The 15,194-nt window shown below is 41.7% G+C and overlaps 1 protein-coding gene across 1 annotated transcript; it reads right to left on the bottom strand.

The window, feature by feature from the left end:
• Window positions 1–1,429: 1,429 nt before the first annotated feature.
• Window positions 1,430–14,383, bottom strand: LOC311110431 (triosephosphate isomerase A-like). The gene is made up of 6 exons (XM_084153008.1): window positions 14,191–14,383; window positions 10,918–11,041; window positions 7,896–8,113; window positions 5,629–5,714; window positions 2,484–2,571; window positions 1,430–2,132 (listed from the first exon to the last, which is right to left on the bottom strand). The coding sequence occupies exons 1-6, from the start codon at window positions 14,300–14,302 to the stop codon at window positions 2,014–2,016; spliced, it is 747 nt and encodes a 248-aa protein (XP_084009134.1). The 5' UTR covers window positions 14,303–14,383; the 3' UTR covers window positions 1,430–2,013.
• Window positions 14,384–15,194: the final 811 nt, after the last annotated feature.

Here is a 15,194-nt window from a genome sequence, read left to right as displayed (position 1 = left end):
CTTCCTGTGGAACAATAGATAGCCGCCAGTACACACTGAACTCAAACAGATAGAATCTCCTTTGAGGGAAGCTAAAATGTAAGTGATTACATTAAAATGTAATGATTATTATGATAAGAGGATGGAATGTGATGGAAAGTGATAAGAGGATGGAATGTGATGGAAATTGTAATGTTGGTGCTTTACAAACCTATACATTTCTATGTGATTTTCTATAAACCAATTTCTGTGTTCATGCTCTGTGTTCATGCAAGTGACTGACTGAACATATCCTCACTATCAGTAGCTGCAATTTGGCAATACGCCCAGACCTTGTTTTGAGAATGAAAGATATCTCAGTTTCAAGGTCTCAGCTTAGAGAGAAGAAGCATCATGAGGTATTGGTCTGTCACGTTATGAACCAGTATTGGTCGGTCACATGAATGAAACAAAACGGTAATGATTACTTTATTATGCAAATATAACTTGTCTGGGTATAGCCGTATATAAAACAACTGCTGGGATAGCCCCAGCAGAGCTCCTGATTGACATGTACTATGGTGCATTGAGTTGGTTGGAACCTCTCCAGCACGCTGAGAATAAAGGATGATGCATTTAAGATTGACCTCGAGTGTCCCAGTGTAAGAATTTCCACAACATCCTTTTCAGAGCTGAATTGATTGGTGTAAAGACCAATTAGTGAAAACAAAGATCAGAATTGTGTAAATGCAGCCATTGAGGTAGTTTCATGAGCCAATGCTAACTAGCATTAGTGCAATGACTGGAAGTCTACAGGAACAGCTAGCGGTTCCCCATAGACTTCCAGTCAATTGTGCTACACTAGTTAGCAACTTAATTAAATCTGCACGCAGAGACAACATTTTCATCTGACTCTGGGGAAGTAGATAAGTGTAGCCAACCCAATTTAAGTATTCCTTTAATTGGGTTGGCTACACTTCCAGGACTACAAGATAGCTAGCTAGTTACCTTGGAGGTTTCTCTGAGGATCTGATGAGAATTTGAGGAAGATATGTAACTTGTTACTCTGATCTTAAAAGTGGCATGCCGCTGCTAAATTAATACAGGGGAAACTGAAATCATGATTGTTTAGAATGGAAAGTGGAGGGTGCTCAACTAAGGTGAGTAGAGGTGCAGACAAAACATTTGCTCATTGTAAAGGTTCTGATGAAGGCCATTGATGAAGGCTGAAACATAAATATGTTTTTAATAGTGAGTGATCGTTGCACCTTTTCCATCGTTTTGTTTACAAGAAAGTGTTATCCAGTGTGCTTTTGGTGGATGGAAGGAGCCATATTTCTGCAAGTCATGCAGTAACTGGAGAGACTTGTGTTGGTTTGAATAAATTCTGCAATGTCTCAAGGTCGACGACATGACAATAAAAAGCCATAGAAATGGAGGACAGACTCAAAGGAGGGAGAACACAGGCAAGTTCACAGCACAGACAACCATTTATTCAAGTAGTCTTCAGCCTTGTGGGTTTGTCTTGACAGTCATTTTCTGGAAAATGTTACTGACATGTGATTCAACCAATAGGAGAGAGAGAGAGGGACTAAACCAAGCATGTGCATGACTGTGCTTCTAGTGACACTGCAACTTGTACAGCCACTAGCAATACACAAAGTCGTGGTCCCCTTACAGTAGTGAGTGAGCACATATCCAGTGTGGAACATCAAGTGCAGTGCTTATTAATATATCAGAAATATATATTTTAGATTGTATATAGTTGATATATTAGTTGTTAGGAACTTGCATCCAAAGGGCCGTTCAATAATAAAAGTCCCATCCTCAACACACAGAATACCATCTGGATAAACCAATGGTGAAATCAACTGGACTTCTTAATGTGGGACTTTTACTGTGGCGTGCCCCTAAACTACAGTGTAGTACAAAGTGAGTCAAATAGTCCCTTGTTGACACACAAAAACACAGGTAAGACATTGTCACACAGAGACTCTGGGAAGAGGGACAGTCACAGGACACTACTAGCAGCAGGTTAGGTTGCTCTTGTGCGCTCTAGGCACGTGCATTGATGATGTCAACAAACTCGGGCTTGAGGGAGGCTCCGCCCACCAGGAAGCCATCCACATCGTTTTGGGAGCCTAGCTCTTTGCAGTTGGCACCAGTCACTGAGCCTGGAGGAGAGGGGAGGGACTTTGGTAAAACATTTTTTTAATTTTTTTATCACAAGTGTGTGTACATATGTAAGGTTTATAATATATGAAAAGGTTTAGGAACACAAATATTATTCTCAAAAGTTCAAGATACCAATGTACATACCTACCAAAGTCATTTATACATGCTCTAAGGTCCATTTGATTGTCAGTGTTTATTTGACCCTAATTCTATACAGCCCAATACATATTTGTTTAGATTTCCAATCTCTGGGGATTGTCTCTTAGCTATCAGCAGCCTTCTAGAGAATGTATAAGACCCTCTGAAAAGATAGGCTTCCCAGTGCTGGGTTCAGTGTGTCCCCTACTGACCTCCGTAGATAATGCGGACGGAGTTAGCCACGGCGTCAGAGACGTTGGCCCTTATCCACTCCCTCAGCTTCTCATGCACCTCCTGGGCCTGGGGCGAAACGAGAAGTTCACACACACACACACACACACACACACACACACACAGGAATTTACAGTGCATTTGGAAAGTATTCAGATCCCTTGACTTTTTCCACATTTTGTTACGTTACAGCCTTATTCTAAAATGGATTAAATAAATGTTTTCCCTCATCAATCTACACACAATACCCCATAATGACAAAGTGAAAACAGGTTTTTAGAAATGTTCGCACATTTATAATTTTTTTTTTTTTTTTTAATACCCTATTTACATAAGTATTCAGACCATTTGCTTTGAGACTCGAAATTGAGCTCAGGTGCATCCTGTTTCTATTGATCATCCTTGAGATGTTTCTACAACTTGATTGGAGTCCACCTGTGGTAAATTCAATTGATTGGACATTATTTGGAAAGGCACACACCTGTCTATATAAGGCCCCACAATTGACAGTGCATGTCAGAGCAAAAACAAAGCCATGAGGTCTGGGGAATGGTACCAAAAAATGTCTGCAGCATTGAAGGTCCCCAAGAACACAGTGGCCACCATCATTCTTAAATGGAAGAAGTTTGGAACCACCAAGACTCTTCCTAGAGCTGGCCGCCCGGCCAAACTGAGCAATCGGGAAGAAGGGCCTTGGTTACTCTGACAGACCTCCAGAGTTCCTCTGTGGAGATGGGAGAACCTTCCAGAAGGACAACCATCTCTGCAGCACTCCACCAATCAGGCCTTTATGGTAGAGTGGCTTAAACGGAAGCCACTCCTCAGTAAAAAGGCACATGACAGCCCGCTTGGAGTTTGCCAAAAGGCACCTAAAAGGACAGACCATGAGAAACAAGATTCTCTGGTCTGATGAAACCAAGATTGAACTCTTTGGCCTGAATGCCAAGCTTCACGTCTGGAGAAAACCAGGCACCATCCCTACGGTGAAGCATGGTGGTGGCAGAATCATGATGTGGGAATGTTTTTCAGCGGCAGGGACTGGGAGACTAGTCAGGATCGAGGGAAAGAGAACGGAGCAAAGTACAGAGAGATCCTTGATGAAAACCTGCTCCAGAGCGCTCAGGACCTCAAACTGGGGCGAAGGTTCACCATCCAACAGGACAACGACCCTAAGCACACAGCCAAGACAACGCATGAGTGGCTTTGGGACAAGTCTCTGAATGTCCTTGAGTGGCCCAGCCACAGCCCGGACTTGAACCTGATCTAACGTCTCTGGAGAGACCTGAAAATAGCTGTGTAGCGACACTCCCTATCCAACCTGACAGAGCTTGAGACGATCTGCAGAGAAGGGAGAAACTCCCCAAATACAGATGTGCCAAGCTTGTAGCATCATACCCAAGAAGACTCGAGGCTGTAATCACTGCCAAAGGTGCTTCAACAAAGTACTGAGTAAAGGGTCTGAATACTTAAGTAAATGTGATACATTTCTAACAACCTGTTTTCACGATGTCATTATTGGGTATTGTGTGTAGAGTTATGAGGAAAAAAAACAATTTAATCAATTTTAGAATAAGGCTGTAACGTAATAAAATATGGAAAAAGTAAAGGGGTCTGAATACTTTCTGAATGCACTGTATAGTAAATAGATACATGCACACCAGATCTCTCATGGACCAGGTCTCTTGAAAAATGTATTCTCTCAGACTAGCCTGGATAAATAAAGGTTAAAAAGGTCCAATGCAGCCATCTCAATATCAAATAATTCCTGGTTAACAATTAAGTACCTTACTGTGATTGTTTTTAATTAAAATGGTAAAAATAAATGTTTCTTAGCAAAGAGCAATTTCTCAAGCAATCATTTTGCTAGGACTGTCTGGGAGTGGTCGGAGTGTGGAGGGGAAAACTGAAAACTAGCTGTTATTGGCAGGGAGGTTTGGAACTCACTCTCTTATTGGTCTATGAACTAATTTATCGCCTGGTGATGTCATCAGGCAGGCTAAAACTCCATCCCACCCCCACAAAAAATGTCAGGCAGTATTTTCAAACAGCTATTAGAATGAAAGGGCATTATCATAATTTTCACAATTTCACAGTATTAATCCAACATCAGTGTGGAAATATACATAAAACACAGGAAAATCAAATTTGACTGCACTGGGCCTTTAAAAACACTACTCTACTCTTGCAGCAGAAATAAAATGGTGCTCACTATAACCACATTTTGCACAAACCACTAAACAATTTCTTCAAACGATACAAAGAAAACAACAACATTTTACATTACATTTTAGTAATTTAGCAGACGCTCTTATCCAGAGCGACTTACAGTTAGTGAGTGCATACATTCTTTTTTTCATACTGCCCCCCCGTGGGAAACGAACCCACAACCCTGGCATTCCAAACGCCATGCTCTACCAACATCCCTGCCGGCCATTCCCTCCCCTACCCTGGACGACGCTGGGTCAATTGTGCGCCGCCCCATGGGTCTCCCTGTCACGGCCGTCTTATGACAGAGCCTGGATTCGTACCAGGATCTCTAGTGGCACAGCTAGCACTGCGATGCAGTGCCTTAGACCACTGCGCCACTCGGCCATGGAACTATTGTTGAAGATGTACTTATCTACATATCTCCCTAACAATTATAACAATATTTGTGAATGCAATAGACTGTGTAAGCACAGAATGCACAGTGCATGGGCAAGTTCCTGGGAATAAAGACATGCGCATAATATAGTCTTGATAGTGAGGGTAATGAATGCGTTTCTAGTGAGTGTACGGCAGGCCTAAACATCAAATCAAAATTGTATTTTTCACATGCGCCGAATACAACAGTTGAAGACCTTACAGTGAAATGCTTAGGTCTATGAAGATTGATGGAAGCAGGCCATGCCGAGATGCCAACTGACATTTGGTGCCTTTCACGTAACAATCCCACTCACTGCACCTGCAGTCATGTTCAGACAACTTGGCATCTCCTAAATTTTCCAATACTTTTTCAATGCATGCGATTAAGCAAACCAATATGAATTTCCCACAGAGCAGCTTGTAACTATTAAATAACATAGCAAAGTATGCATTTTGTAGGTAAATAAGTAAATATTGTTATGAAACGGTGATGAGTAGTACCTGCTCAGGTGAGGCTGTCTTGCCGGTACCGATGGCCCACACAGGCTCGTAAGCCAGCACCACTTTGCTCCAGTCCTTCACGTTGTCTACAACACAACAGCTTATTATCAAGATAATGGACGGCACTGTATGTAGATAATGATAAGGTATGTTGGCCTACCACTAATTGCCTTAAATGTATAATACAATATGTGGTAAGTAAACCAATTGAATGGAATGGACCCTAGAGTTAATTTCTTAGGTCTCTGGCAAGGTTTCTCATCATGCAACACCACCGTTTAGTGAACTACTTCCAACCCCTTTGACTACTTCCTGAATAAGGGGCACACAAGTTCAAGGCAACATCCAGGCATTTGAGACTAACATTTTCCACTTAAACCGAAATAGCGGCAAAACCTTTTTGGAAGGTGTACAACAGGGCTACAGTGGGGGAAAAAAGTATTTAGTCAGCCACCAATTGTGCAAGTTATCCCACTTAAAAAGATGAGAGAGGCCTGTAATTTTCATCATAGGTACACGTCAACTATGACAGCCAAATTGAGATTTTTTTTCTCCAGAAAATCACATTGTAGGATTTTTAATGAATTTATTTGCAAATTATGGTGGAAAATAAGTATTTGGTCACCTACAAACAAGCAAGATTTCTGGCTCTCACAGACCTGTAACTTCTTCTTTAAGAGGCTCCTCTGTCCTCCACTCGTTACCTGTATTAATGCACCTGTTTGAACTTGTTATCAGTATAAAAGACACCTGTCCACAACCTCAAACAGTCACACTCCAAACTCCACTATGGCCAAGACCAAAGAGCTGTCAAAGGACACCAGAAACAAAATTGTAGACCTGCACCAGGCTGGGAAGACTGTATCTGTAATAGGTAAGCAGCTTGGTTTGAAGAAATCAACTGTGGGAGCAATTATTAGGAAATGGAAGACATACAAGACCACTGATAATCTCCCTCGATCTGGGGCTCCACGCAAGATCTCACCCCGTGGGGTCAAAATGATCACAAGAACAGTGAGCAAAAATCCCAGAACCACACGGGGGGACCTAGTGAATGACCTGCAGAGAGCTGGGACCAAAGTAACAAAGCCTACCATCAGTAACACACTACGCCGCCAGGGACTCAAATCCTGCAGTGCCAGACGTGTCCCCCTGCTTAAGCCAGTACATGTCCAGGCCCGTCTGAAGTTTGCTAGAGTGCATTTGGATGATCCAGAAGAGGATTGGGAGAAGGTCATATGGTCAGATGAAACCAAAATATAACTTTTTGGTAAAAACTCAACTCGTCGTGTTTGGAGGACAAAGAATGCTGAGTTGCATCCAAAGAACACCATACCTACTGTGAAGCATGGGGGTGGAAACATCATGCTTTGGGGCTGTTTTTCTGCAAAGGGACCAGGACGACTGATCCGTGTAAAGGAAAGAATGAATGGGGCCATGTATCGTGAGATTTTGAGTGAAAACCTCCTTCCATCAGCAAGGGCATTGAAGATGAAACGTAGCTGGGTCTTTCAGCATGACAATGATCCCAAACACACCGCCCGGGCAACGAAGGAGTGGCTTCGTAAGAAGCATTTCAAGGTCCTGGAGTGGCCTAGCCAGTCTCCAGATCTCAACCCCATAGAAAATCTTTGGAGGGAGTTGAAAGTCCGTGTTGCCCAGCGACAGCCCCAAAACATCACTGCTCTAGAGGAGATCTGCATGGAGGAATGGGCCAAAATACCAGCAACAGTGTGTGAAAACCTTGTGTAGACTTACAGAAAACGTTTGACCTGTGTCATTGCCAACAAAGGGTATATAACAAAGTATTGAGAAACTTTTGTTATTAACCAAATACTTATTTTCCACCATAATCTGCAAATAAATTCATTAAAAATCATACAATGTGATTTTCTGGAAATGTTTTTCTCATTTTGTCTGTCATAGTTGACGTGTACCTATGATGAAAATTACAGGCCTCTCTCATCTTTATAAGTGGGAGAACTTGCACAATTGGTGGCTGACTAAATACTTTTTTCCCCCACTGTATGCTGAACGGGCTAACTGAATCTAGAGCGGGTAGAAGAGATAAAATTAAGCTTTCATGGACATAAAAAAAAAAAAATCCCACAGAATTATTCAGTAGATAAAACAATGGGTAAATACTGTACATCATGTGTTGGTGTGGTGCATCACACTTGCATGATGAGAAAGATTACGGTGTTAGTCACAGGGCTAACACAGTCCTCTGACGCACATCAGACCCAGGGTTCGAACCCAGCTGTTACCTGCGATGGCCTGAGTCTGGGCGTACACCACCTCCTCTGTGGTTCCAGCCTCTCTCTCCTCCAGCTTCTCTCCGATGCAGGCGATTACCCCCAGGTCATTCTCCAGGGCGTGGGCCACCTTCTGACCAATCAGCTCGTCGCTCTCCCCGAACACATGGCGCCTCTCCGAGTGGCCTAGAATCACCCACTCCACGCCACAGTCCTTGATCATTGCAGGGCTGAGGAAGTGAGAGAGGGATTCTCAATACATCCACTAATAGTAGAATAGTAGATTTAATTGAAAATAGGGTGATTCCACGTCAGCTAAATATATTTTTGGTATCTCAGATTGTCATGACGTTTCTGTGAGAATTGCCATTTGGAGGAAGGATGTTTTAAATGCTTTTTACATTTGTATCATAAACCATTTTGTTTTTGAAAATCATGATGAAAGTGGCCATTTTAGGCCCTTTGTAGACCTATACATGCCTCCTGTAAGACCCTATGATCTGTGAACCATACATGATACAGACAACATCTTGGTGTCATTATACTCCTTATAGTGTGCTCTAAAATATAGATTAGGTTTTGATTCTGAAATACAATTCTCACATTCATTTATTCAATGTGAGAATTGTCAACCTCCTCAGTAAAATGTTGTTCACTTTAAGACATTGTTTAGAACAATATACTCTACAAGTACATCACATTTCCAGTGTAGGCTCTCTGCTAATTCTGAAGGTGTGATCAATTTTATGAGCACCACCAACACAGTGAATGCGAAAATTGATTAAAAAGGGAACTCTCTGCTGGTGACTTGCTAGTACCAGGCGTAGCCAGCCAAAATGTACATTCTAATGCCTTGATTCCATCCGAAATACACCGCAAAATTATTGAATACATTATCAAATTTACTACCCAGATTGGAAATATTAATTGTGGTATTGTGTGTAGAAGGACATGATTTTACCATTTAAATTACAGAAAATGTATGAATTCAGTGTATTTTTTGTTGTTTTGGATATTGCCTAGGCCTATATGATCAGGACTATTTTCAAAGTAAAAGAACATTAAACCTTTAACATTTAAAGCTGCAATATGTAACTTTTGGCGACCAGACCAAATTTGGGTTATGGAAAATATATTTCACAGTGGTTTAGATGGTACAATGATTCTCTACATAATGACAGCTTGTTTTGTCAAACTGAAATTAGGCTAACTATTAGAATTCTAGTGATTTCTGCATATTGCACCTTTAACCTGTCTTCTCTTGAGATTGAAGTCTTATTTACAGTTTTACTGCAAGATATGAATGGCCACAATGATGTCTGTTCTTCAAATTATGAACAACCTACTGTGAGATCAAAACGATGTAAATAGCTAAGAAACTAGGACAAAGTCACACTTTAGTAGACCTTTGGGTAAATTAAACCAACTTCTATGCCTGTGCGCTTCTAAAAATGAATACTTTTGTACTTCACTCAGTGTGCACAGCGCCCCAGGTGGGATATATGGGACTCTATGTGGTTCTTGGCATAGAAATAAGAAAACCAATCTTATTTATATGGTTCTTTGTGTGATTAGCTACCACTTACGAAACAGAAACGGCAGAAATACTTTGAAAATAGCTACGGTATGATTTTTTTGGGGTTGCGATAAAAATCTCAACTCGCACATGTGCTCATACTTTACTTTTTCAGTTCGCACACATCTATTTTTAGTAGTGCGAGTAAAATGGTCGCACTGTAGAGTCCTGAAATTCACTCACTAAACAGGGTTCCAGCCAACCATTTCATGCGGATTAATTACCTGACACATGAAAAAAGTCACAACCGGGCGGATGGAAACATGAAATGCCGGTACAATTGTATAAATGCCGACAGACATGGTGGGATCTTCTTGTGTCTGTCAAATTAATTATGCGAGAAATGGAGGTGGAAACGCCTTTATGTGCAAATATTGATGTAATAACTATCATATCGAAGTAAACTTGGAGTCATGCGATGATATGTTGTGTGGTCCTCCCACTACGACTCAGGAAAGCATGCAGTTTATTAGGCTACAGATGAAATAAGTTATGTTCTTCACAGGGTGGTGAATGTGCAAGGTGATGAGCTTGATGCTCATTTCCAATAAATATTGAGGGTCTTAATCTGGTGACATGGTGATCGATGCTTGGCTGCCGTTTGACAAATATAAATAATCTCGCTCTTATCCATAATAATCTCATCATGCGTACGTGCCAAGACCAGAGTGGGCACATTTGCTATATAACGCAACAGTTTTTGTGACAAAACCATTAGTAGAGTTGAAAATACAAGGGAAACCAACTTAACCGCAAAAGTAATTTTTATGTGCACTATGTCATCAAGCACAGCCTTTTATCCGCAAAAAGTCTGTTTGATGGAAACAAATCTCTGGTGGAAAAAGTATTCGGCTGAAAATGAGTAATCGGCTGTTTAGCCGACGCTAGTGGTTAATGACCTATAATGTCAATTTCTATGTATAAAATGTGTCATATCATTAAAAGTACCAAATAGCCCACTATGGAAATATTACGTGTTTGAAGAGTATATTGTTACAAACAATACATCTAAAAAATAAGCCAAATCAAAAAAAGGGTGGTTTTGAGATTCATATTTTTTATTGTGGATAAATTAATGTGAAAATTTGTATTTCAGTATCTAGATATACTCCATATGTCTAACACTATAAGGAGTATAATAACACCAATATGTTATCTGTATTATGTACGGTTCACAGATCATAGGGTCTTACAGGAGGCATGTATAGGTCTAAATAGGCCAATTTCATCATACAATTTGTAATTTTTTTTATTGTGATACAAATGTAGAAAGCATGTTAAAATCCTTCCTCCCAATGAAGTTCCTATGTGAGAATTGCAAGAACAATCTTAGAACCCAAAAATATTTCCCGCTGGTGTGGAATCGCCAAATAAGGAGGCCACCTTGAACAAGTTTTCTGTCACAGATTATTTTTGAAGGTGGAAGACGTGTCATCATATGCTAGAGTGGAGCCTTACCTGATCTCGCCAGTGAAAGCCCCCTTGGCGACTTTGTAGCAGTTCTGTGCGGCCACACCGATCCTGGCATCCAGGTTCGAGCGGGCAAAGTCGAGGTAGACGGTGGGAGCGCCACACACCACCTCTATGAGAGGTGTGAGTGAGTGAGTGGTGGGGGTGAGGAGACAAAAGAGAGGGAGACAGTAGGAGTTAGGAGAACAGCAGAAGAATGGACATCCTTGCAGCTGCTGAGGTCAGTGGAAGGTTGAAGGTTGGTCACATGGCTCAAAAGGTCAGGGTTGTGTTCATTGGGTACCAAATGGAGAAACATGGACTGAAACATGGAGGGGCTATCTGGACCTGTCTGTTCTATAAGAAATGCAAATGTTCATTTTTTGTTGAAAAACGTTTTCCTTTGTGTGTCGTAATGCACACATCCTTGATCACTAGCTAACACATTGATCCCACACAAAACATGCAATCATTTATTTGCTACATTGGGGATGGAGTACATCTGCTCATTGACTTAGATCCATGGTCTGATGGGGGGGGGGGAATCGATAGTTACATATCGCAATATTATTTTGGACGATATGATATCGATACTTTAACTCGAAGTATCGATTTGTAAAAATAATAATGTTTTGGCTAGGTAGCAAATACTCTGGTATTTTTCATCCTATTTCTTGTTCTCTATCTTCTTTTTAAATAGTGAGTCAACGTGTTTTCAGCACTTATTTAAATGACTGATCAAAATTCATTTTTCCATGCTCCCTCTTCTCTCTGCAGCAGACATATAGTGAGCAATATGTTAGGAACATCAAATCACAATAACAATCACAGTATCAAATTGCAATACATATAGAATTGTGAGAAACGCAATACATATTGTATCGGCACCAAAGTGTCGTGATAATATTCTATTGTGAGGTCCCTGGCAATTCCCAGCCTTACCCTTATTCATGACTCAAATTCCATCGCATTACATTGAGCCATTGGACGTCCCCTTTAGCCTTGTGAAGGGAAAGGCCCAGCCCTCCCTGATGCTGCCCAAATGCGCTGTCTAAACGCAAATATGCCTCGCACGCAATAGAGTTTTGTAAACATTTGGAACTTCACTTTCATATTTTTCAAACACAAAAAATACACTTACTGTATGCAGTTTAGGAAAGTTGTACCCGGCTGCATTTTGAGAAACACATGCAATCCAGCCGGAAATGTGGAATGGACTGGTCTAATGGAAATGCGAGCGCAAGGTGAGAGGATGTGTCATAGCCGAGGCAGTGTGTGAAAACAGCCGGGTGTATTTTAAAGATTCTTTCTCGCTTATGTGAAAGTTAAGTTCCAAAGGTTTCCAAAACTGTATTACTATTGAAGATTAGTAATGTTTGGGTAGACACCCCTTGGGTTCTCGAGAGCTATTCCCAGCCCTACTACACTGTGGGAAACTCTCATGGATGCTGTTACCCAACAAACATAACTTTACAGAGAGGTGAGGACAGATGTGCACAGCAATAGCAAAGATTATAGAACTAATAGTACATTTTAACAAGCACTTGTTTCTGCCTCCCCACGTTAGTTTCGCCCTTGTGTGGGTGCAAGTGAGCAAGTTAGATAGTGCTATGTATTATTCACATCCAATCCAGTAGGGGCTTGAAGCTAATGAGCTTCGATTGGTCAAGCGTACCTCAATGTCAAAGTATTTGCATAAAGTTCAGCTTTCCCCAATTTTGGTCCAAACCTGTTCATGTCCCTCTCCCATGCTCGCGTCGCCCAACAGTCCCCCGCCCACTTCGCTTGGAAGTTAATGGCTTTCCGAAGTTTCATTGCCCACAGTTTTCAGTTGAGAGGCACTGTAAAAGCCAATTTATGGTTGCCCCGGAAATGCAATCCAGAGACTCCGTACAGAGGGAGTGATGCAATTGCAGAGCCTCCGGAGGACAAATCGAGCTCCGTACCGCATCGCTGTGCGCCTCCAAATGTTTTAACTATGCAGAGGGCTCCGTATAGCAATTGCATTGACATGATTGGTTGACGCTAGGTGGGGGCGGGAGGTCCTTTATAAACACAAACTCACTTTTTGACATTTTCCTTTACAACAGCTCTGCAAAGCGTAAGAAGTATGAAAGCCCTGACTTCTACAGAGGCCGTATTGCAGTAAATGCTATAAGGCCACTGCAGATGACGGATTGACCATGCAGAGCCTTTAAGGCTTCCCCTTTTATCGGTGGTGATAGCCTATCTCAGGGATCATCATCTAGATTCAGCCGCGGGCCGATTTTTTCTTGAGTGGATGGTCAGGGGCCGGAACATAATTACAAATAATTTGTAGACTGCAAATTGACCGCAAGAAGCCCAAACATATATAATGTTTGACTAAAACATAATCATTTCAAACCTTGCTTACATTTGTATACAATCATGTGTCTCTATTACCCATTGGGTGGCGCACAATTGGCCCAGCGTCGTCCAGGGTAGGGGAGGGAATGGCCGGCAGGGATGTAGCTCAGTTGGTAGAGCATGGCGTTTGCAACACCAGGGTTGTGGGTTCGATTCCCACGGGGGGCCAGTATGAAAAATAAAAAAATAATGTATGCACTCACTAACTAAGTCGCTCTGGATAAGAGCGTCTGCTAAATGACTAAAATGTAAAATTACACGTGGGAATACTTGGGAACAGATTTCTTAAATGAAAATCACATGGAGCTGATTTACTGGTGTTTTTAGTCTTTTATGTCTATAAAATGTTTTTTTAAAATTAATGTGGTTTTTTGCTCGGAAAACTGGAGGGGCCAAGTAAAACCACCCGCGGGCCAAATTCGGCCCGCCAGTTGGGGAACCCTGGCCTATCCCATAAGCACTGTCCCAGCATAAGGTTTGCTTGTAAGTGACAGTAGATTAAGACTGTTGGAAAGTTTACTCAGGACCAGTGTTTAGCCAGTCATTCCCAGTCCCAAGGCATTGCGGACAAGCTGGCTTATTGGGAATTTCAAGCCCCGGTGGCATCGATGCACTCAGATCTTATGAGAAACTATGCTCAGTCCAATGAGCACAGCTCGCGCTAGGCCAACAGCCCTGCATGGATGGAGCAGTCGAAAACTACACGTCACGTGACTTCAATGTCACGGTGTCGTTTGACACTTACCGTTAAAAAACAGACCGTCACATTTACTCCTTACATAACATGTTTACATGTAAGTATTGGAAATTGGTATTAATCAGTATGGACTGTAAACAACGTATTAGGGCTAATTTTAGACTGAAGATATTTTGAGAGACCAAAAAATTGCATACCGGTTTCATCGTGGAGGCTTGCTGTGTTCAGGGTCGTTATGAGTTCACCCAGGCTCTTCTTGTCACCGTTCATCTTCCAATTTCCTCCTACGAAAAATGTTCTGGACGACATAATGGCTGGGCGGTAGATGATACCGGGAAAACGACGACACGGGCCTAGGAGGTGATGCGCTCGATACAAACAGCAGGCAAACAGAAGCTTCTTCTTCTTCGATGAGGTTTAACGGCAGTTGGCATCCAATAAATATTGCATTACCGCCACCTACTAGACTGGAGTATAACTCCCTTATACTTTGCTTTAAAAATAATAATACAAATAAATAAAATTAAAAATAATAATAATACTAATACCCTACAATCTAACACTACACTAACAAAACATATAAAAAATAAATAAAAAAACATACTCCACTATTTAAATCTATTTAGTCCTACTTCAGGCCAACAGCCTAAAAGGATGGGATACCGTCACTTAACACACCTCTTCTGATGTCAAGTCTTGCACACCCAAATACCTCGCTGCAGCTGCCACCACAACCTCTATTTTCTGCGACTTATGTTCCATCCCTGCAGTACAGTTGATAACCATTGCTATAAATGCCAAAAATCCAATCTTACTGAAACATATATCACTTGCTGGTTTATTCCTCTGTTCTGGTACAGATCTACTACTCACATCACTCCTCTCAGGATCCCTCCCCCTTGACCCATCTTCCTCTACTTTCTTCACTGCCTCAGCATATGACAACTTCTTCACTACTCTAACCCTGGAAACCTCAACCTGCCACTCTCTCATGGGACATTTCTGATCCCCAGCCCCATGGGCACCCCTACAATTAACACATACCACTATTTTCCCCAATGCTACACATTCCTTTGTCTTATGCCCTTCTGCACACTTCTCACACCTAGGAACCTCCCTCCTACACACTGCTGCCACATGCCCATAAGCTTGACACCTGTAACAACGTAATGTATTCGGCACAAAAGCTCGTACAGGATAA

Source organism: Coregonus lavaretus (assembly GCF_964263955.1).
Source record: "Coregonus lavaretus genome assembly, chromosome: 3".
In the NCBI taxonomy this organism is placed as follows: domain Eukaryota; kingdom Metazoa; phylum Chordata; class Actinopteri; order Salmoniformes; family Salmonidae; genus Coregonus; species Coregonus lavaretus.
This window is presented reverse-complemented; position numbering and strand designations above follow the sequence as displayed.

What these genes read in the sequence shown, in the direction of transcription:
- LOC311110431 (XM_084153008.1), bottom strand. Translation starts at nt 14,302, where the DNA reads ATGTCGTCCAGAACATTTTTCGTAGGAGGAAATTGGAAGATGAACGGT. An exon ending in GCTTTCACTGGCGAGATCAG is followed by an intron (nt 8,114 to 10,917) that starts GTAAGGCTCCAC and finishes TCACTTCCTCAG; the next exon opens with CCCTGCAATGATCAAGGACT. An exon ending in AGACAGCCTCACCTGAGCAG is followed by an intron (nt 2,572 to 5,628) that starts GTACTACTCATC and finishes GTTTCGCCCCAG; the next exon opens with GCCCAGGAGGTGCATGAGAA.